Source organism: Capsicum annuum, chromosome 8 (assembly GCF_002878395.1).
Source record: "Capsicum annuum cultivar UCD-10X-F1 chromosome 8, UCD10Xv1.1, whole genome shotgun sequence".
NCBI lineage: Eukaryota > Viridiplantae > Streptophyta > Magnoliopsida > Solanales > Solanaceae > Capsicum > Capsicum annuum.
The window spans coordinates 148803755-148826178 of NC_061118.1; the positions used below are offsets into that span (position 1 = coordinate 148803755).

General features: G+C 33.5%; 2 protein-coding genes across 4 annotated transcripts; one reads left to right on the top strand and one right to left on the bottom strand.

The window, feature by feature from the left end:
• Positions 1-7139: 7139 nt before the first annotated feature.
• Positions 7140-15469, top strand: LOC107839373 (protein argonaute 4A). Of its 3 annotated transcripts, none has more exons than XM_016682827.2 (24): positions 7140-7249; positions 8290-8339; positions 10481-10644; positions 10776-10981; positions 11081-11296; positions 11369-11505; positions 11578-11675; positions 11746-11843; positions 11942-12104; positions 12181-12297; positions 12373-12480; positions 12633-12695; positions 12778-12891; positions 13001-13169; positions 13268-13380; positions 13472-13609; positions 13697-13827; positions 13978-14043; positions 14135-14198; positions 14272-14383; positions 14475-14548; positions 14638-14732; positions 14831-14862; positions 14975-15469. In XM_016682827.2, exons 3-24 carry the CDS (start codon positions 10489-10491, stop codon positions 15148-15150), a joined length of 2646 nt encoding a protein of 881 aa, XP_016538313.1. In that variant the 5' UTR covers positions 7140-7249; positions 8290-8339; positions 10481-10488; the 3' UTR covers positions 15151-15469. The 3 variants fall into 3 exon arrangements, with proteins under 3 accessions (XP_016538313.1, XP_016538312.1, XP_047250505.1); XM_016682826.2 differs by lacking the exon at positions 7140-7249 and adding an exon at positions 7303-7407; XM_047394549.1 differs by lacking the exon at positions 7140-7249 and having other exon boundaries at positions 7453-8339.
• A 1291-nt stretch (positions 15470-16760) lies between these two features.
• Positions 16761-21852, bottom strand: LOC107839374 (pre-rRNA-processing protein TSR2 homolog). The gene is made up of 5 exons (XM_016682829.2): positions 21421-21852; positions 21055-21282; positions 20408-20496; positions 19399-19512; positions 16761-17337 (listed from the first exon to the last, which is right to left on the bottom strand). The coding sequence occupies exons 2-5, from the start codon at positions 21257-21259 to the stop codon at positions 17122-17124; spliced, it is 624 nt and encodes a 207-aa protein (XP_016538315.2). The 5' UTR covers positions 21260-21282; positions 21421-21852; the 3' UTR covers positions 16761-17121.
• Positions 21853-22424: the final 572 nt, after the last annotated feature.

A 22424-nucleotide genomic window follows, 5' to 3' on the forward strand; every position in this document is an offset into this window, starting at 1 on the left:
GAAATAACTTGTATTTTTGAGTATATGCTCTTATATTTTTGAGCCAGATTAATCTGGTGTTTGTATTTGTTGTAAGCACGTATATATGGTGGCCGGTGGAATAACTAATTCCGAGCTAGCTAATCCCGGAATAACTTGTATTTTTGAGTATAGGCTCTTATATTTTTGAGCCAGATTAATCTGGTATTTGTATTTTTTGTAAGCATTGCTATGATTAATAATTAATATATCTTGAATTACCAAAAAGAAAAAGAGTTTTTTGCATTATAGTTGCTATTGTGACTATTAATTAATATATCTTGAATTACCGAAAAGAAAAGGAGTTTTTTGCATTATAGTTGCTATTATGACTATTAATTAATATTAATATATCTTGAATTACCAAAAGAAAAGTTTTTTACATCATAGTTATTAGGGCAAATGTACAAATATACCCTCGAACTTTAATAAATGGTATAAATATACCTTCCGTCATACTTTGGGTACAAATATACCTTTGTCGTTAATGAAAAGGTACAAATATACCCTTATCACTAACGGCGGGACACATGTCACGATCGTGTTCAGCCGTTAGTGATAAGGGTATATTTGCACCCAAAGTATAACTGAGAGTATATTTATACCATTTATCAAAGTTCGAGGGTATATTTGTACCTTTTTCGTTTTTATAATTTACTTTCTCTGTTTCATATTAGTTGATCGTTTTATTAAAAATAATTATTTTATATTAATTATCCATTATAATAAATCAAGAAAACTTTGATTAAATTTTTATTGTATTATCCTTGTATTATTATAAAGTTTTCAAGAAGTTTTTTATAGTGTAAATTTAAAAGAAAAACTTATCAAAATGTGCTACATTTAAAAACTTTTACCATTTATAGCATAGTTTTAATATATGCATAATCTTACTATCTAATAAGAGGGAAAGGCCAGGGAAGCAGACAACTCTTCGTCGACATGCCTGTTACTCCTGCCTGCTTCATTAGCTACTTGCTCCATGATTTTACTATATCATCTCTAATTAATTATTATATGTCATTTATGTATTAAAAAATTAATAATATTTAATAAAAAATAAATTATATATTTTTATTTTTTAATAAATATATATATATAATTTTACAAAGATTAATTAATAATAGTAATAACTAACTATTCTTTGATGACAATATTTTCACTTCAAACATGAGTCTATTTTTGTAAAATTTAAAATTATAGATTTTTATTTTTGAAAAATTTAAACTTATGGACCAATGTTTATATTAAAGAATAGAAATCATAATATGTAATTTCGTGCCAACATTATACAATATGATGAGATCTTGAAATTTTGGTAGCCCTCTCAAGGACTCTTTTGATATTTTAATTTTTTCCGTGAAATGAAATTATCACCATGGCAATTAATAGTGTCTTTTTAGTACATATTTTCATTTTCACATTTATTCTTTTTGTTAAAATTATTTCATTTTGATTTTTATGATTTTTTTTTTCTTGCCGCTTGTTAGATGATTATTAGTTGAACCTTCCTTCATTTTAAATCAACAATCACTTTTGAAAAATATTCAAGCTAACTTTTAATACAAAATAAAAATTTGTAATGATTTTCAACTACAACCTCATACATAGTTCTTTTTGATATATTTAGTTCTCAAAATATATAATTAAAATGGCACGAAGAGAGTACTCGTGCAAGGACATGCAAAAAATAAACATGATAAATTAATGGATCGAATTGAGTAATCTTTGTGTGATATCGTTATAGTAGGTTTGGATTGATTATTTGGAATAAAAAAAAATTAAAATGAAAAAAAGATAAATATACTCTCAAACAATGATAAATGATACGTATATATCCTTTATCATATTTTGGGGTACACATATTCCCTTACCGTTAGTGATAAGGGTATATTTGTACCTTATCACTAACGGTAAGGACATATATGTACCAAAAATATAATAAAGGATATATTTATCCTTTGAGCTCGATCTACATCATCACGTGCGTGAGCAAATGACACTAGGTGGGGCCATAAAAGTCTTCTTAGAAGGTAAAAATACAAAAAGGGAAAAAAATTAAAAGGAAGATAAATTAACTAAAAAAGTAAAAAGAATTAAGACAAAAAGGGTCAAAAAAGAAAAAAAAAAAAAAAACAAGGAAACAAATAATTAAAGTTTTATCAAATGATGTCTCTATTAAAGAATAAAAGAGATAAAAGAATAAAAACAATAAATGAAATGACAAAAATAATACATTAAAAAGCCCCAATAAAAATAATAGACATATCTATATATCTATACACATACATGTGTGTATACAATACATACAAACTTATACAATCGAGTGTATATATAGTATATACTTAAATCATATTTTGTAAACTACATGGCCAAATGATATAATCGATAACTATTCGATAGCAAAATAGGTTTAGACCGTAGAGGGGAAAATGATTTATGTTTAAACTTAATGTATAAAATATACTTTACGCATTAATTTATGTGGAAATATTTTAGATAGCAAATACAAGTACATAATTAAGCCTTTCACAGAAATACTTTGCTAATTATATCCCACAGTAGCTCAACTCTTTTCTTGATTTTGTCTCTCTTCTATCTGTCGCATCTCTTTCTCTTTCTCATTTTGTTTGTATTTTATATTTTGTACTTTTTTGTATCAAAAAATCCATTATATATAAATTTATTATTTGTATTGGATGGTTTGATCGTGAATATGTACAATTTATTATTTACATTTATATACAAATAAATATATGCATTATTTGTATTTGCTTGACTATATCATTTATAAATATACAATGTATCATTTGATACAAATATATCACTTGTATTTGTATGTCCAATTTAATTAGCACGTATTTGTATATAAATAATTATTATTTGTATTGTATGGTTCAAGTCACTTTATAAACATGTATCGTTTGATGCAAATGCATCATTAATTTACCGGCAAGCTTGGACTCATGGGTAATTGAGAAGAAAACGACAGTGTCAGTGGTTGGAGAGGGGAAGAATGTGACATTAATTGGTGGTGGTGCATCGGCGGGGCTCCGGTAAGATTCGCTAGCGAGCTCCGACAAAGAGAGTAAATTGAGGGAGGAGAAGACGGTAAAATCTGACGCAGAGTTTGCTTCCAAATGCATTAGAGATGAAATGCGTTGTTGTGTGAGGTAATTTTTTTAAAACTATTGTCATGGGACATGATTAGGGGTTTATATTTGTCATGCCATGTAGTTTGTTCTTAATTTATTCAGTATAATTCGATATTTTTTTATTTAATTTTGTAAAATGTAAAATCTACTTAAGCCTAATTGATTCGATATCGATTGGATCGATCAATTTTTTTAAAAGATAACTTTAATCTTGTAATTCATCGCCATCAAATCCAAGGAAATCTACTCGATAATACCTGCGATTCGTGTTCTCCCGACACACAATTCACCTATTTTTACAGATACTGCCGACAACGTCTGATTATTACTCCCTTCATTTCTTTTTAATCATCATACTTTTTTCTTAAGAATCAAACAATTAACAATATAATCCCACCCCCCTCACAAAAAATACTTATGACTATACTATACTTTATTTACCCCAAATAAATGGTATGTAACATATTACAAAAGTGGAATGAAATTTATGGACTAACATTATATAAATAGGAACAAAATCCTAGACAACACTTTTATGTAAACACAGCCGCCAACTTCTCTTCTTCGATTGGGAGGACTCATACATAAAGGTATATATAATCAATTTCTTCATCTTCTTTTAATTCTTTTTGTATATCATATACATGTTTATTTTCATTTGTATGTATCTCTTAAATAATAGATTTGTTTTCATCTTTAAAAAAAATCCAAGAGAAGAGAGAACAAATCAAAGATTTTGATGTTACAGGGGGCAGTGGGAATATTATTTTTGTAAAGAATTACATATATGTATAGTCCACATATATACATATATCAATTCAGATGGTCCATATATAATTTTGCAAAGTTGTAGCCAAAAAATTTAAAATCTAACTCCGAATCTCAAGTATCCAACTCAATCTATATATCAGTAATTGTGACTCGAACATTAATTCAACAAATAAAATTCATTTGGGGTGGTGAAAATTGGATTTTAAAGGTGATTAACCATTGTTGAACAAGATTAAATAGATGGATCTAAATTTCAAATATGATTCTGCAAGAAAATTTGAAGTGGTTGTTGTTTAATGGAGATTTGGACTGACTTTTAATAAAAATTGCAACTGAAAATCATAGAAGAAATTAATCTTCAGATTTTTATACATTGGTACGCGGATTAAATAGTGAGAGGATTATAGTCTTGGCTAATTTATCCCACCTGAGAGGTGTGAGATAAAATAATCTCAAGTTCAATGGAATAAGATGGGATATCTAGGATTATTTGATTGGCGGTATAATTTTTTAGCGGGAGAAATTAAAACTATCAACCAAGCACAATATAAATTTAATTACGAGATATCCCACTTTTATCTTGCGTACTAAACGATTACATATGATAAAGGTAGGTACATTATGTAAGTAGGTGTATAAAAGTGTTTAAAAGGTAACTATTTGATTGGCGGTAGCGATTTATCCTGGGACAAACTTATACAATCAATCTAAAACAATATAAATTGAATCTAATCTGAAGCATAATTATGAGATATCACACCTTATCCGGCGTATTAAATGATTACATAATAGATAGGTAGGTACATTATAGATAGGTGTATAAAGGTGTTTAAAAGGTAACTATTTAATTGACGGTATCGATTTATCCTAGGACAAATTTATACCGTCAACCAAACACAATATAAATCTAATCTAATCTGAAGCTTGATTACGAGATATCTCACCTTATATCGTATACCACATGATTATATACAAAATAGGTAGGTACATTATCTCTATATGTGTATAAAAGTGTATAAGAGGGAACTATTGGATTGACGGTATAAATTTATCGAGGATAAATTTATACCGTCAATCGAACACAATATAAATCTAATTGAAACTTAATTATTAGATATCCCATCGTATCTTGCATACCAAACGACTATATACAAAATAGGTCTTTAATATGTGAAAATAAAATTCAATTCATATATAAAGTGTGTCAAATTAGATAAGAAGGTAAAATATGAGTCAGTTTTAGTACCACTGCTACCCAACCAATAAAGAAGTAATTTTAGATTTTAAAAAGCAGCTTTTTCTTGAAAAATATAATTTAAAATACAAATAGAATTTTTTTTTGATAAAAATAAAAAAATAGTATTATTTTTGCTTTCAATGACTTTAGTTATTGTTCTAGAAAATTTAAATCTTCCTTCAATTCCCCTTGTATTTGATTTACTCATCCATTCATTATAAAGTCCCTGAAACATTTGTACAGTAACAATATGAAATTTAATAATTTATCAACTCATCTAACACTAACAAACTATCATACAACATATACACCTTAAATTTTTTAAATATTATCTTTTTCTTGTTTCTCATTTGGTGTTCGGTGCCTGCATTGAAGCTCCGATTAATTTGAATCGCGTGTTGCAGGGCAACATGAAGGTGGCAGCACTCTCAATAGAGTTTTTTCTGTACCTAAGATTGAACCCTCGACCTTTGATTAAGGGCGGAATATATCACATCTAACTATTAGTAAATTCTTTTTTTTTAGTTCTTGTAATATGTAACTAATCACATTTGACATTTAATTACTTAAAGCATGTGTCTTTGATTCTTTTGCTTTTAATTTTTATATTCACCAATTTACCTCTATTACTTATTAATTACCTATATGTCATATTTAGTTTGTACTGTTACTACATATTTAGCGAAATATTACATACTTCTTACATAAGGGACCAAAAATACATTTCAATTCATTAAAAATTGAATATGCTTAATCAAATATCACAAGAATCAAAATCATAATTTACATATAATTAAGGGATCAAAAATATTATTTTTCTCCAAAAATAAAAATAAAAAAATCCAATAAGTTCCCAAGATTGGAAGTAAGATTAAAAACATTCTCAAGGATTAGTTGTATAATCTATTGAGATATTGGATGGGCTTAATAGATTCCAAGTGTTCCTTAATTATATTAGTTCATGTGATTTTGAGCTATTTAATATCACATTCTATTAAGGGCCATACTTTCTCACCAACCTATCTTTTCCATAATAAGCAACTGCTTCCAACTCTTTAACTAATCTTATTTTAAGTAGTTTACTCATAATGTGATATTTTTTTGTCTCCCTATTTGCTTAAAACTTAGGTGTCCTTTCAAACATTATTTTATGTCAAGAAGAAACCCCATAGAAATTATATATCCCATTTGACCAAATTTTTAAGGGGTCAAAAGTATTTTGTATTCGAAAGTATTCGGAACCTCTTTCGAATATAAATTTTCACATTCTATATTTACACCAAATTAGTAATACATATATTTATCCTTAACCATTATTTAATGGTGTGCATGCAACCATGCTTTTATTCAAACTTGTTTGATTTAGCGTAAATATTTAGTGCATATTTATATGTACTCCTCGCTATGGAAGGTGGCATGTACATAGCTCATTGATGGAAATTTTAGTTTTAAATAAATTTATTCTCAATTATTAAACATATAAACTTTTGATAATATTCTTTATATGATTTTGGTCAATTATCTCTTTCTTTTAATGATTTTTTTTTTTTTTTTTGGTTAAAGATACATTATCCAATTGTATAACAATAAGCTTTTTCTTCTTAGCCATTCAACCGCTAAACTTGAAAATTTTAATTATGTTAGTACAAATCAAACCAAAAAAGAAAATAAATTGACCTTCCACAACCATAAACAACGAAAGTGTCTCTATCTTTCAAGATTCACAACTTACGTATGTTTCGATAAATAGAGTAATTTTACGAGTAAAGTTTCAAAAAATAAAATCCATACATACATACATCTCACATCTAGTTTTTGTGAGATAAAAATATTGTTTCGAATAAACACCCGCACAACGCACACCACTATTATATATAAAAAAAAAAAAAATTATTAGTATAATATAATAGGAGTATATGAATGAGGAGGGAAAATAGGAGACTTGCAAGAAAAGAAGCATGTATGAAAAAGGACACAGGAAAGGTGGGGCGCATCATCCGTACGTCTTTTTTCCAGTACTACTACCAGCTCCAGCAGCAGCAGAGGCAGAGGCAGAGGCAGATTACCTGTTACTACCCCTACTACCCTACTACCCCACCCCCTTAACCCACCCCACTAGAATATACATACACATAATATACCTTATATACCTTTTGTAGTAAGCAACAACGTCTGTTTTTTTTTTCTTTGTTTTGTTTTGTCCTTGTGAGAGTTTGTTTCTCTAAGGTTGTTGTTTGCTCTTCTCTGTGTCTCTTTATTTGTGTCTGTGTTTTGGTGTGTTTTCTTGCCTTGTTTACAAGTATGGGGTTTTCATGGGTACGTGGGTTGAGATGTCTGTGTTTCTTGGTAGATTTTCTTGTTTTTAGTTTAATATACTACAATGTTTTGCTGTTCTTGGTAGATTTTTCTTGTATTTTGTTTATATACTACATTGTTATGCTGTTCATGTCGGATTTTTTTGCTTTTGTTTGCTATATATGTTGTGCTGTCCTTGATAGATTCTTTTTGCTGTTGTGTAAAATATTTTGCTTTCTTGTGTATACTATAAAATATGGTGCTGTTCTTGATACAGATTTTCTTTCTTGTGTATACTATACAATATGGTGCTGTTCTTGATACAGATCTTCTTGCTTTTGTACACAACATAGGGTTTTGAAAAGATTTTTTTTTAATGAGCATGTAAAGATATAAGATATCACTGTATATATTTTTCTGGGTTTTGAAAATAGGAGTAATAGTGGGTTTTTGATATTTTCTTGCTGCTTGGTCTTCCAATGTTGATTCTCTTTTACATTGGAAATCGTTTCGTTTTCCGTTTTTGGTTAAAGGGTTTTGAAAAAGAGCCAGTGTTAGTGCTTACTAAGTTAGCCAGAAACGGAAAATATGCTTTAATTTCAAAGCAGCTGTTATCAGTCTTTTGATTCCCTTAGTTCTGCTAATTACTACTGCATTATTTATTGTTAGTAGTAAAGTCACCACCTTTTATAGTAATTAGTCTTCTGCTTATCCCTATAAGAGAGATTATTTGTTTTAACATTTTGCATATGATAAGTAAAGACAAGAATATTGTACTACCATTACTTACAAAGAAAAGAAAACTTTTTGCAGGGATTCTTAGGTCTGCTTCACTCTCTGAGGTTGAAGTTTGAAAAACTGAGGTATCCTCATACTTATCCTCTCTCCTATATATGTGTGTGTGTGTACTGTTTAAGGCGGATTTAATTAGCTGTATATGGTGAGTTTTGTTTGCTCTCTGAATGTGTTTCTTGGTTTTCATATGTTAGAGTCATATATGCATATAGCACAGTATTTGTAAGGGGAAAGAATATTTGTTTTTTTCTTGCTTTGATTCATATGATGTGTCTCTGCTATCTGCATGTTGTGTTGTGTGTATCTTAAGCTCTTCATTAATGGAGTATCTGTTTGGTCAACCTCTTGGTCCGCTGAGGTCTGTTTGCCAAAAATGGAAATTTTGAGCTCATTTTGGTCTAGTACTGCAACTCTTGCAATAAAGATTGAAATTTTTTTTTCTGAAAAGCTATACATCCTAATTTGTTTTCTTTGTACCAATTGATAAATATATTATTCATATGTAAATTGAAGGTGCATTTACTAATCATGAAAAAAGATTTGTTAAAAAAAGGATATATTTGTCCTCTAGTTCTTTTTGCATGAAAATGGAATGGTGATATAGTTTTATCTTTACCCACAAAAGCAAAGAAAATTTGAATATACTAATTCATTTTTCTTAGCTGTCCAATCTACTTTTACAAGGTGAAAAAGAAGGTTCACTAAGGTATATCCTATCCCTCTCTATTTCTCTCCTTGAGACGTGGACTTGTTTTTATTTTTTACTTTACAAGTAGGAATCCTGTTTTTTTTTGTATGTGAAAAGTATATAGAACTAAGAACATATTTGTAAAGGGCTGCAAAACCAAATCTCCTGAAGATTGAATATTGGTTAATATGCCATGTGAATCTTTCAGTTACCCCATATTGTGTTACCTTTATTTTTCTTGTGTTTTTATTGTACCAATAAAATTAATGTTTTGAGGTTCTCAAAATTTTGTATAGAAGGCTGGACTTACCACATGTTGGCTGTAATACTGTGTTAAAGTATGTGCCTACTTCGTCTAAAAGCTTATGTTGTTCGAAAGGGTGCATTTTTATTATTCTAAATGTATATATAATCATGTCATTTTGTGTTTCGATATGTGAAAGAATCTGAGCTACATATAATAGAGAACCATTTGTAGCATGTTCTATAGAGATTTTACTGTTGTAGCTTAAGATTTGTTGCAGGTTGTTTCCTGAGAGCTATTGACAACTAGTAATTGTTCAAAGTACCATTAATATGCTACTAATTTCTCTTCCTTTTTCCCATTGTCTTAAATCTTTTTTGCCTCTTTCTTTTAGCATTTTTCCCTTTTTGGAAGTTTTTCTTTGGGATGTTGTCATGAGTGCCTTGATCCTTTACTAGGTATTATCATGCATTGATGTGAATTATACATGCAGACATAAGATAAAACTAGGAAAAATATTTGTAGTATGGTTTTCAAAATATGTTGGTTATGTGGCACTCTTTAGCCAATGTATATTTGTATGCTAATGATCAACCATATAGATGGTTATTGGTAGGTAATAGTTTGTTATTTTATGTTTGAATGTCCTTCTATTCCCATTTCATTTCAGCTTAAGTCACTCTGATTAGTAACTTTCATCTTTCAATTGGCTAAGTGGAATCAATGCAGGGGCATTACTTTGGTCTATGTTATGTGCCTCTATGTGTCTGTGTATGCTTGTATGCTGAGCTTTGTCTCTTCATCTCCTCAAATCTAAAACCAGACTTGACAAACTGACAGGATGTATAATGTAGACAATTACATCTAAGTTTTTTCCCACCTGATCAACAGTGGCGGAGCGAGACTTTTGGTTAAGGGTGTTCATATTTTTCCTTGGGCAAAAACTGTTTAAAAAACAAAGAAAATAAAGCACTGCTAAACCTGCCAAGGTTCGAACCCGAGTTGTTGATGCGGAAATACACACTCTTGACCATTGGACTATGCTTTTCTAGCTTGTCAAGGGTATATAACCATGAATATCTATATTTAACCTATATACTCGAAAAAATTTTCCAACGAAGGGTGTTCATCTGACCACCCTTCGTTGGCTGTGGCTCCGCCATTGCTGATCAATGATGATACTGTATCAAATCTAATGGCATTTGCAATTCCATTACTGTTCCTTTTAACTTCTCTGAATAAATTAATGAATTGAATTTATTTCCTTTGATCTTTAGTTATTAGAATGTCGTCTACAAAAGGTGAAGCTACAGGATCAAAACCAAACCGTGATCTTATGGCTCGACCAGGAACTGGAATGAAAGGCCAGAAAATTCGCCTACTTACCAACCATTTTAATGTAGGGATGACCAATGCTGATGGGCACTTCTTCCACTATAGTGTAAGCTTTCATCTATTTATATTACATTCAATTTTATTGAGCTAAATTACTAGGTGCAATGTTATGTGTTTTTCTTGAATAAAGTTCAAACTGTACTAGACATTAGACAATAATGATGAGTATTGCCTCAGGTTGCTCTAAGTTATGAAGATGGAACTCCTGTGGAATTAAAAGGCATTGGAAGGAGAATTCTTGAGCAGGTCCATCAAACGTATGCAGTGGAGCTAGCTGGCAAAGATTTTGCCTATGACGGGGAGAAGAGCTTGTTTACTATTGGTGCATTGCCTGGGAACAAGTTTGAGTTTGATGTTGTCCTGGAGGACTCCTCTTCATCTAGGTGAAGTAGTGTTGAACTTCTTTTTGCATTTCTATTAAATGCTTTGGTTTTAATATAGCCCAATTGTATTTATCAACTAAAGTTTTGCTTTATGTACAGAACTGCTCGAGGCAGCCCTGGAGGGAGCCCGGGTGATGGTGATAGGAAAAGATCAAAGAAACAGCCATGGTCGAAGGCATATAAAGTGGTGATTAAGTATGCTGCCAAAATACCTATGCAAGCTATTGCAAATGCATTGCGGGGACAAGATTCTGAACAGTATCAAGAGGCAGTGAGAGTGCTTGACATAGTTCTGAGGCAGCATGCTGCCAAACGGTATGTGATTGCTTTCTTTTCTGCTTTGATAACTTATTTGGTTTTCTAAAACTCATGTTTTTTTTGTTACAGGGGCTGCCTTATTGTGCGTCAATCTTTTTTCCATAATGAGCCTAGAAACTTTGTTAATCTTGGTGGAGGAGTTTTAGGATGCCGAGGTTTCCATTCAAGCTTCAGGGCCACACAGGGAGGCCTTTCATTGAACATGGGTAAATTGTTATCTAGAAAATCAGTACATTTTCTCACCCACATATCATTATCTTATGGTTTTGAATTTGCAGATGTGTCGACCACAATGATTGTGCAGCCAGGCCCGGTGATAGATTTCCTTCTTGCGAATCAAAACACGAAAGATCCTTACCAGATTGATTGGGCCAAGGTAACTGCTACTCTTTCTCTTTTCATTGCAACAGTAACTTTTTAGTTTTCATATTTGGTCCTCTGTCCAGGCAAAGAGGATGCTGAAGAATCTGAGGATTAAGGCCAACCCCTCAAATATGGAACACAAAATCACCGGCCTCACTGATATGCCTTGCAAAGAGCAGACGTCAGTTTGTTCATTATGGTTCCATTTTTCTTTTTCCCATTTTCTGGACTGACTTGCTATCGAGCACATATTCAATCTCTAGCTGTTTTGTGTTTCAGTTTCATGTTGAGGCAGAAAAATGGGGATGGGGGAGTGCACGAGGTTGAGCTGACTGTTTATGAGTATTTCACTATTCATCGGCGTATTCCTTTACAGTATTCTGGAGATTTTCCTTGCATCAACGTGGGGAAACCTAAACGTCCAACCTTCATTCCTCTTGAGGTACTACAGAATTAACAACTAATATATGCAAACTTTTAAGGTTGTGACCTCACAGTTTTTCCTTCTGTCTTGCCAGCTTTGCACTCTGGTGTCTCTGCAGCGCTACACCAAGGCGCTGTCCAATCTACAAAGGGCTTCCCTAGTAGAACAATCCCGACAAAAGCCCCAAGAAAGGATGAAAACTTTGACCGAGGTAAGCTCTTGAATCAATTGTAGCTTGTACGCATTTCATTCAGGCTGTGCATTTCACTATCACGTAAACTTGCAGGCTCTACATGCCAGCAAGTATAAAGCTGACCCACTTCTTGGGTCTGCTGGAATTTCAATCAGTTCTCAGTTTACTCAAGTTGAAGGTCGTGTCTTGCCAACTCCAAAGGTGACATATTCGATGCTCCAATGTCCTACTGTTGTTGCCCTCTTGTCGTTTTTAATTACCAAGTGTTTCTCAGGTTGCACTGTATCTTATAGAACTCAAGTTTGTACACTATGACTGACAAGACTGAACATTTCTTATTACTTGAACTACAGTTGAGGGTAGGAGATCATCAAGATTTGTTTCCTAATAAGGGAAGGTGGAATTTTAACCAGAAGGTATGTATCCTGCTCAACACCTTTTAACTTTCTCCCAATGATAAATCAATGCTCATCCTTTGATTTGAGCCTTGCAACACAGCTATTGGTTGAACCGGTTAAACTTGAGCGTTGGGCTGCTGTGAACTTTTCTGCCCGTTGTGATGTCCGTAAGCTTTGCATGGATCTACAAAGGTGTGGGAAAATGAAAGGAATTGTAAGTACCTTTCCAACACTCGGTTGCAATTGCCAATCTGTGCTCTGTGCATGTGCGTTTCGGTGAAATCATTTTTCTGCATAGTTAACATGTTCCATCACCTATGTAGTTCATCAATCCACCATTTGAACATATTTTTGAGGAGAATCCGCAGTATAGGCGCAGCCCTGCTCCTGTTAGAGTTGAGAAGATGTTAGAAACGTTGAAATCAACACTTCCAGGCTCACCTCAGTTCCTTCTATGCATTCTACCAGAGAAAAAGAACTCTGACCTTTATGGTTGTTGCCTTAGAACCAACTAGTCTTTGTTTCTTCAGAATCTTACATTTAATACTTTTTAATTGTCTTTTATTTTCTGGTAATTTTCCCTATTGAAGGCCCCTGGAAGAAAAGGAATTTGGCTGATCTTGGAGTTGTTACACAATGCATTGCTCCAACAAAAATCAATGATCAGTACCTTACCAATGTGCTCTTGAAAATCAATGCAAAGGCAAGATTTGAAATTGAGAGTTTTTTACAACAATTATTAGTGACTCCTGGTTGATTATAACGCCACTTTCATATCCGGTTTTTCTTTGCAGCTGGGTGGCATGAATTCCTTTTTGGCTACGGAGCTTTCCCCAACACTACCTCAGATTTCAAAGGTACCAACTATCATTATTGGGATGGATGTCTCCCATGGCTCACCTGGACGAGCAGATGTTCCCTCCATTGCAGCGGTAGTTAAAGATTATTGCTCTTTTTAATTATGATCTGCTTACTTCTCTTGGTCACATGACACTGATTTTGGGCCTTCGAACCACCAGGTTGTCAGTTCTAGACAATGGCCCTATATTTCACGCTATAGAGCTGCTGTTCGTACACAGTCACCAAAGATGGAAATGATAGATTCTCTGTACAAGAAAGTATCTGATAACGAAGATGAGGGCCTTTTCAGGTAGTTGCTGTAGTTGTCTGTGGTTAAATGTTTATATGTATGTATTGTGTTGAGCCGAATACAAATGATAGTACTAGAATACTCTTTTGAGTTATGTAGTGTATTGAATGTCTCAATTTTTGTTGCTTAAGAAATTTGTGCTGTATCCAGGGAACTATTGAAGGACTTCTACACAAGTTCAAAGAATGTGAAACCTGAGCATATCATCATTTTCAGGTATAATTTCTGAAAAAACAAGTGTAGTGAGCTGATTACTACACATTACAAGTTAATCGTTGCTAACTAGCAAGTTGTCATTGATGTACAGAGATGGAGTTAGTGAGTCCCAGTTCAACCAAGTCATAAACATTGAACTCAATCAGATTATTGAGGTTTGAAACTGCAGCCTTACTTTTTCTATGAAATCTTTCTTTTTCTGATCACCAAATACACTGTATTCTCTAGGCCTGCAATCATCTGGATGAAAGTTGGTCTCCAAAGTTCACTGTTATCGTTGCACAAAAGAACCACCACACAAAGTTTTTCCAGACCAACTCACCAGAGAATGTTCCTCCTGGTTTGTACTTTTAGCTACCGAGCTTGTGTTGATATTGGAGTATAATTTGATTGATTGGTTCTGTTCCTTGACATACCTCTTCCTATGTCAGGGACTGTGATTGACAATGCAGTTTGCCATCCAAAGACCAATGACTTCTACATGTGTGCTCATGCTGGGCCTATTGTGAGTTACAAATCCCTTCTTTTGAGTCTTCTCTGCAATTCATATTAATTGCTTCAGTGATGAGCTTCTGTCATCTTTGTGCTATTCAGGGAACAACAAGACCTACACACTACCATGTTCTGCATGATGAAATTGGATTCTCTGCAGATGACATGCAAGAACTGGTCCATTCATTGTCCTATGTGTAAGCAAGCAATCTCCTTTTATGAATGGATGTAACTACCTGTTCAATCATTCGTTGAGAGGTTTTATTCATCTTTTCTACTCTACCGGACTGTGCAGGTATCAGAGAAGCACCACAGCCATCTCTGTTGGTAAGAACAATCTAGAATTATGATTCTTTAGTGGCTTTAAAGGTGTTAAGGATAGCATATCATCACATAATACTACTACGCTGATCTGATGAACTACTTTATTTTTCTGCAGTTGCACCTATATGTTATGCTCACTTGGCAGCAGCACAAATGGCACAGTTTGTCAAGTTTGATGAACTGTCAGAGACGTCCTCAAGCCACGGTGGAGTTGCAACAGCTGGTAGTTTTCAAGTGCCTGCATTGCCTCCGCTTCACAGGAATGTTCGCAGTTCCATGTTTTTTTGTTAAATTTCTGGTTCTGTAATGACGAGTCTTAAACTCAGTACATCGTTGGTGTTTTATCAGTGCCAAACTTTTTGGCCAAGTCTCTCCATTGGTGGAGAAAACTTAAGCTAAAGCTAATTTCTGGCTATGCTGTGATGGATGCCAGAAATCTTTAGATTATAGTTGTGTGCTTTTTGTGTTTTGTCTTCAGTAAGACATTGCATTAGCTTTTCTTTGTATGATAGAGAAGTTTTAGGGATCTTTACTTTTGCTGTTTAGACCTTCAGCAGAATATTTATCTCTATGACAAGAATTTAGGTGGACTTTAAGATTTGCTATGAGATGTCTATCTTTGCCAACTTCATGCTTTTCCTCTTTTTTCCTTTATTGTGGTTTCACCTCTGGTGCTTGTTTTATTTAAATAGGGACAATCTAAGCAGATTAGTCCTATGCTTTGGAAGAAGCTGCTCTTGTTACTATAAATCCACAATCTTTGGCTTCTGCCACTGCCAACCACTACTAGTTATTATTATACTTTCATTAGGTCTGGTGTTTGCTAGAAGACTATTTTTTATGTTAGTATAGGGATAAGAGGGAGACTTAAAGGATCTTGTCTTAGAGATCCTCTAATTTATACTTAAAAGAAAAATATGTTTAGTATTTACAATGTGAATGAGTACAGAGGAATTCATATAGTCGATCCCGGCTGGTTTGAGCCAACTCCAACTGATTTGGGATTGTTAGGATTTAATGCTCTTGTGACTGGTTTCTGCTTCGATCCTTTGGGTCGAAAGATGTAGGACTTTTCTTATATCAACCACCACCACCATTTCAAAACACCACTAGCACTCTACTGTCAACCGCCTTCACTATGACTACCATAGCCACCATTTATAGCAACCACCCCTGCAGCCAGTCACCGACATCTTCTTTGATGTGTGGGGTCCTAAAAACCGCCAAAAATATCATACTCAACTGTCAAAACCAGTCTTAAGATGTTGAACAAAAAAGTTCATCGATATGTTGAGGGAGCATTAGAGAAACTTCATAATGGTGTCGAAAGGTTCCATTAGCACATGAATTTTCAAACAAACACATGGTGACGATTTACACCTAATCCGATCCTAGTACATGAAATTCAAGTATTACTATGCCTTTACCAAGAACACTTGGGAAGTTTGAACTGAAGCTAAATCCATCAGGCACTACAGCGAAAGCCACAAGGTGTGATGGAAACACGCAACGTCAGGATAACCCATACTGAGTTCAGTCTTAACACCTTATCATAGTCACAATCAAAGAAAGACATAGTTCCAAACATGAATAAACGAATCAAATCAAATCATTCTTTTCTAATGATTTAAGCGCTTAGATGAGGCTATTGATTCACGAAATTAAACATGTGACCTGAAGAAGCAAGCAGAGTTTTGAGTTGCGAACGTTCTTAATCTCACTGTTTCAAATCATGACGAGGAATTTTTAAGTGCTAAGATGATATGTTAAAAAAGTTTCGAGGGTCGATGCAACTGATGTCTGAACTTAGCAACTAAGAAAGAGGAGAGAGGCTTTTGTCTGACCAACACTAACTATAAATTAAAAAGTTAAGAATAAAGGAGAATTAATAACTCTAAGTATGAAGGTCAAACGACCTGGTTGCCTTGAAGGCGAATTTTTCTGTTCTTTGGGTCATTAAACAGTTGGAATACCAATGGCATTAAAGCAACATCAATGAAGCCCCATTAACACTCAACTACAAAAATGCAATTGTTACACTAGCAAATAGTAATGTCTTTGAAGGTAATTGTTAGAGAATTCATCTCGATGAACAAGGAAGCAAAGCCAAACTACAATCACCATAATAACGACTATGAGGATACTATTCACTAATATTCCAAGATTCCTCTACTTTTAAGGTAAGGGAGCAAAACTTTTGAAGATGACTGCAGTCGGATTTAGTTCCTTTCTTTTTACCCCATGGGCCTGTAGCCTAGTGCTTCAATTCCTTCTACCTTTGTTACGCCTCGTAGCAACTGTCGTCCACCCATCATCGTCCACTTCAGCTGGCTTCTTTATCGCCGGTTCAACCATCATATCCTGGCCCAAACTTGACTGAGTTTCCATAGAATCAATTGCCATATCAGATGAATTGTTCGGCAAGTTCTCGTCTCTGTCATCGCCCTCATTACTACTGTCATCGTCATCACTAGCATCCTGGAAAGTTGACAGTAACCAATTAAATTAATCATTGTTCGCTTTAATCAACGAAAATATCATAATTTCTTTATAGAGACTTTCAAAGGCAAATATTAGGAAGAAAGATGCATTACAGGGGGGGCAATATTCAAGAGAGCAATAGTCACATTATAAGGCACTTCCATTGGAGAATGATACTGGTCAAGATATCATCAGAATCATACTGAGATGGGAATTTATTTTAGGGCTTCTAAAAATAATATAAGAGACAGATGGAGAAAGTTCAAGACAATTCATAGAACTCCTCCTCAAGCATCACTTTTGGGGCTAAAAAGAAAAATCAGGAACAATGTCATTTTGGAAAAACTCCCGACTAATAAACAGCAATGGATGTATTACAATAATCCCCCCATCCCAGGTGAGAAAGGCGTAATGTCAATAGAATAATAGCATACAACCATTATATAGGTAGGAAAATTACTGTGCATCCGGAACAAATCTAACGATATTTCAGAATTTACTACAGATTCATATGCTAGATATGAGTGAGTCGAAAGAAGGATGACTTTCTGGCAGATACTGCTACCCACCACCACCAGCTCAGGTACCGGGGGTTAACTCTGTCCACTAAGGCTTGTTAATAAAGTGGCTATCGAGGCTTAGCATGATGCGGGTGTGTTCATTAAAAACAAGTATGGTGTTGAAGGATACTGGTGTTCCAGAGATGTTAGGACACCTTGCTACATTTCTGCTCGGAAGGGCATCAGATAACTTTGGCCTTGCTTTAAGTTGGAAATTGGATTTAAAGTTGGTAATGGCAGAATAATTGCTTCTAGGATGGATAATTTGGCTGGTCATGGCACCTTTGATGGATTTATTACCTGATTTATTTTCTTTAACAGTAAACAACACTTACTCACCAGCTTGACTTAGAATTCATAGGAGATTTTATTGGGAGGTAACGAGGACTCTGAAATTATCAATCTTGTGAGCATGATTCTGCAGCTGTTAGATATAGAGGATCATTACATGGAAACCCAACAGCAAAACAATGTTCTCTGTGAGTTCTTGCTACAAGTATCTTATAAAGGTGGATAATTTAGCAAAGCCTTGGCCATAAAAACACATTTGAAGGTCCAAAGCGTCCATCAAGGTTGCATGTTTCACATGGATAGTGCACAATAAGCTTTTCTTACACATGAAAATCTACAAAAGAGAGGAATTGTTCTAACAAGCAAACGTTTTTCTGTGGCAGTCAAGCAGAAAGCAATCGCCATTTGTTTTTGCACTATCATGTTTCTACATGATTGTGGAATATCTTTTCGAATATAACTGGGCTGCAACAGGTTATGCCAAGGACAACAAACAACCTTTTGAGATGCTGGTTAAGCTTCTCCAGTGGAACATATACCCGCTTGCACATGGTGGACCATACGAATGAAAGAAATAGAAGATGCTATGAAGATGTTCACAACTCGATTCACAAGATAAAGGCTAATTGAATTTTTTTTTTTCTTTTGGTCTGGACTAGAATATGTAAATGAGGTTGAAATAATGGTACAGGTTCTAGAATCACTACAGGACTACCTGAGGCTGACTTTTGTTTTTTGCTACTCCTTTGCTGATTTTGTAGAGCACATCCTTCATGCCGTATTATTTATAAAATTCACTTTCACTTTAACTTCTCCAACATATAGTACAAATCCTCTTATATTTCCTCTTGAAGAAGTACGGAACTTAAGAAGTTGCAAGAAGTAACACTAACAATGCTACTTGTATGCACAGATATGAATCAGGTCTCATTCACTGCAAGATTACCAACCAGCTGTGGGACTTGATTTGGAATTTCTTTGAGGTGAAGTGGTGCATGCCAAGAACAACTACATTGTCACGGAGCTAAATTGGTGTATTTCGTGGCTAGTGAGTAAACAGACTAGTTATTCTTTATTGCTATGGTTATGCATATGATAGGATGTGAACCCTACCAAAAATCATAGGATACAGCGAAATAGTTAGACCATCAACAGAGAAACTTTTCTACCAATCACGGACAGAATAACGCATAAAAAGGATGCTTACTTGTCTGACATAAGTAGCAGGTTTCCTCCCAACATTTGTTTCTCTTAGCATTTTGATTGAATTGAAATTCCCATCCAGACACTCTTCATGCATATACATCAATTTTTCTGCTACCTGAGAGAGATCACAAAAATTATTTGTTATGGAATCCTACATCAGGTTTGACTATACAACCTTACAGAAATGCATGATCGATCACACTGAACAAAAAATCTCCAAGCAAGCTACAATTTGATGATTTCAGTCTGAATAGAGCAGAGCAGTTATGAATGATTCATAGAGCAGACCCCAATTTTGTCCAAGATAAAGGCGTAACTAATTTATTGATTGATTCGGAACAAAAAGGTCTTGGAATTTCTAACATCACCGGTTTGTCATAACCAAGACTCTAAAAACGGCAACGTTCAGCCCCAATACATCGTTGACAGCCACAAGTTTCTACAATTGTAAATGGAACTTAGAACCCAAAAAGCATCATCTAAAACTTCGATTGCTTGAACGATTACTTCAATATCTACAAATTGATCCTTATGAGGAATTGAACCATAGAAAGCTGCTTGAGAGGGACAGACAAGTTTACATTCTTAAAGCATCAATCTTTTCTTTTCTTTTCTTTTCTTTCTTCTTTTTTTATGACAAAGAAAGAGAAATTAGAGCCTCAATCTTCTAGCCTACAAAGCAAAACTCCGGTAATCCAAAGTTTCTCATTAAATATCTTATTTTTTCAAAAGATTACAACAATTAACAAGAACTCCAGTACATTCCTTCTCTTTTATTGCTCAAACTTCTGACTGCACATAATTTATAATTAAACTACACAACAAGATGAAATATCCATTCAAACACTGGAATTCATAATATTCATGAAAACAACTATAAGTATAAAAAACAGTTCCACATAATTCACCGTCTACAAGAATTCACCCCTCATAATGTTATAAGTTACTCCAACAGACAAAAGGCCAACAAAGAAAATACAAATTACACTGACAGGGAGTTGGCATTGTACCTCTTCAAGGCTGCCATCATTGACTTCAGTATTTAGAGATATCATGAACTCATCTAGAATTTCTTCTATGTCATCCATGTATACTTGTTCTGCATAAAAGAAAACAGAACCCACAAAAGAATAACAAATGAAAAGAAAATACTTTTAATAAAACAATAGAAGGAAGGAAACAAAGATATACAAGCACCTGCATATGGCTTTACATACTACTCCATCCTTTTCAATTACCGTTAAACTTCCTCAAAAAGATGTCTTCTTTTGTACTTCAATTTTCTACATTACCATTTTAACCACGTCTAAGACAATAAAATTCAATAGGGTATTTTTAGTTCTTGAACTTTAGTACCTTTGGATCATTTGAAAGCAGAAAAAATGTCTTCTTTTATACTTCAATTTTCAAAATTTTCCATTTTAACCACGTTCAAGGCCACAAGATTCAAAAGGGGTACTTTTGATTCTTGAACTTTAGCACCTTTAGATTGTGTAAAAGCAGCAAAATGTCTTCTTTTCAACAGCAACAACAACAACAACAGCCCAGTATATTCCCAATAATGTCTACATTTATAGTTCAATTTCAAAATTTCATTATAGCCGCGTTTAAGACCACAAGATTCAAAACGGACATATTTGATTCTTGAATTAAGTACCTTTGGATTGTGAAAACGCGAAAAAAATGTCGATATTGAGTTGATTGGATTTTTCACGAGTGCCTCGGCCACCCCACTCGTTCTCAATAGCCATCTGTAAAGCAGTCCATCTAGCTAACACCATGCCGATGCCTTCCTGTAACTGTGCAGCTGCCTCTGCCGTCAGCTGCTGAACCGATGCATTGCTCTTGCTGCTACCCTCCATTCTGAACACTTGCAGAGTCCTAACTGTAAAAGAAAAAAAAAAGTTCAATAGTGAATTCAGTTGAAAATTAATGGATTTGATTGTTTCTTGTTCAAGTTGATCGAACAAAGAGTATAATTAGGGTTGTTAAGTGAGCGGGAAGAGAGTGGGAGAAGACTTACTAGTGAGGGTTTTGCCACACCAACAACGGAAAATAGTGGCGGCTCTGCTCCGACGAGTTAGGGCGGCGGATCTGTACGAATTGGGCTTCGCATGTAAATTTATGTTTATTATAATATTTTCGTGGATCTATTTTACTTACGAAATTTTTTTTAGGAATTTATATTATTAAATTAAGTTTATATTAGTTATGCATTGAAAGATATATAATTTTGAGTATTTGTATGATTATTTAATGATCGAGATATTATTAGAAGAATATGATAAATTTATTTAATTTCATAAATTAAAGTAGTAAATTAAAATAACTATTTTTAATAAGAAATATGAGTAAAACTAATGAGGAAGTATTTTTATAGTTTATTGAAGGCTTCATATATAACTAGCCCCTTAAGTTTGTCCGGATATTTCATTTAAATTTAGATATTCAAACTAAATTTTGTTCGTTTGAACATTGAACTCCTAATATAGTGTTACAATTGGACACTTCTAATTCAATTTTGTAAAATCTTTTTTGTGCGTGTTTTTATCTATTAGCTATATAAGTTAACTAGATAAAATATACCATGTTCTCTTATTAGGCACATCAATGTCAAATATAAAATATCCAGAATTTTATGACTTATGAATATCTAAAGACGTGGAATTTCAAGATACATCTTTAAATTTAAGTTACACTTAAATAAGCAATTTAGGGGTCGTTTGGTGTGGGATATAGGTATAATAGTTCTGAGATAAAATGCTAAATTATTTTATTATGCATTTGGTTGGAAGTATTAGTTAATCCTACAATTATTTATAGCATAGTAATAGAATAAGTTATCTCATATACAAAATATCTCAAAGTAGCTGATTTTGAAATAATTAATCTCAGGATAACTTGTTCTCAATCAAACGATCCTTAAAATTTAGGGTAGAGATTGAGTATCCTCCAAAACTCTAATAAGATAAAGTTATCTTTCAATAAAAAAAAAAAAAAAAAAAAAAAAAAGTTATCTTATACACT

Coding starts and splice junctions, on each gene's coding strand:
- LOC107839373 (XM_016682827.2), top strand. CDS start 10,489: ATGTCGTCTACAAAAGGTGAAGCTACAGGATCAAAACCAAACCGTGAT. Junction 11,844..11,941: donor ATGCCTTGCAAAGAGCAGAC/GTCAGTTTGTTC, acceptor TTTGTGTTTCAG/TTTCATGTTGAGGCAGAAAA. Junction 13,828..13,977: donor GAAGATGAGGGCCTTTTCAG/GTAGTTGCTGTA, acceptor TGCTGTATCCAG/GGAACTATTGAAGGACTTCT.
- LOC107839374 (XM_016682829.2), bottom strand. CDS start 21,259: ATGGAGGGTAGCAGCAAGAGCAATGCATCGGTTCAGCAGCTGACGGCA. Junction 20,497..21,054: donor CGCGTTTTCACAATCCAAAG/GTACTTAATTCA, acceptor TCTTTTATGCAG/AACAAGTATACATGGATGAC. Junction 17,338..19,398: donor CTGCTACTTATGTCAGACAA/GTAAGCATCCTT, acceptor TCAACTTTCCAG/GATGCTAGTGATGACGATGA.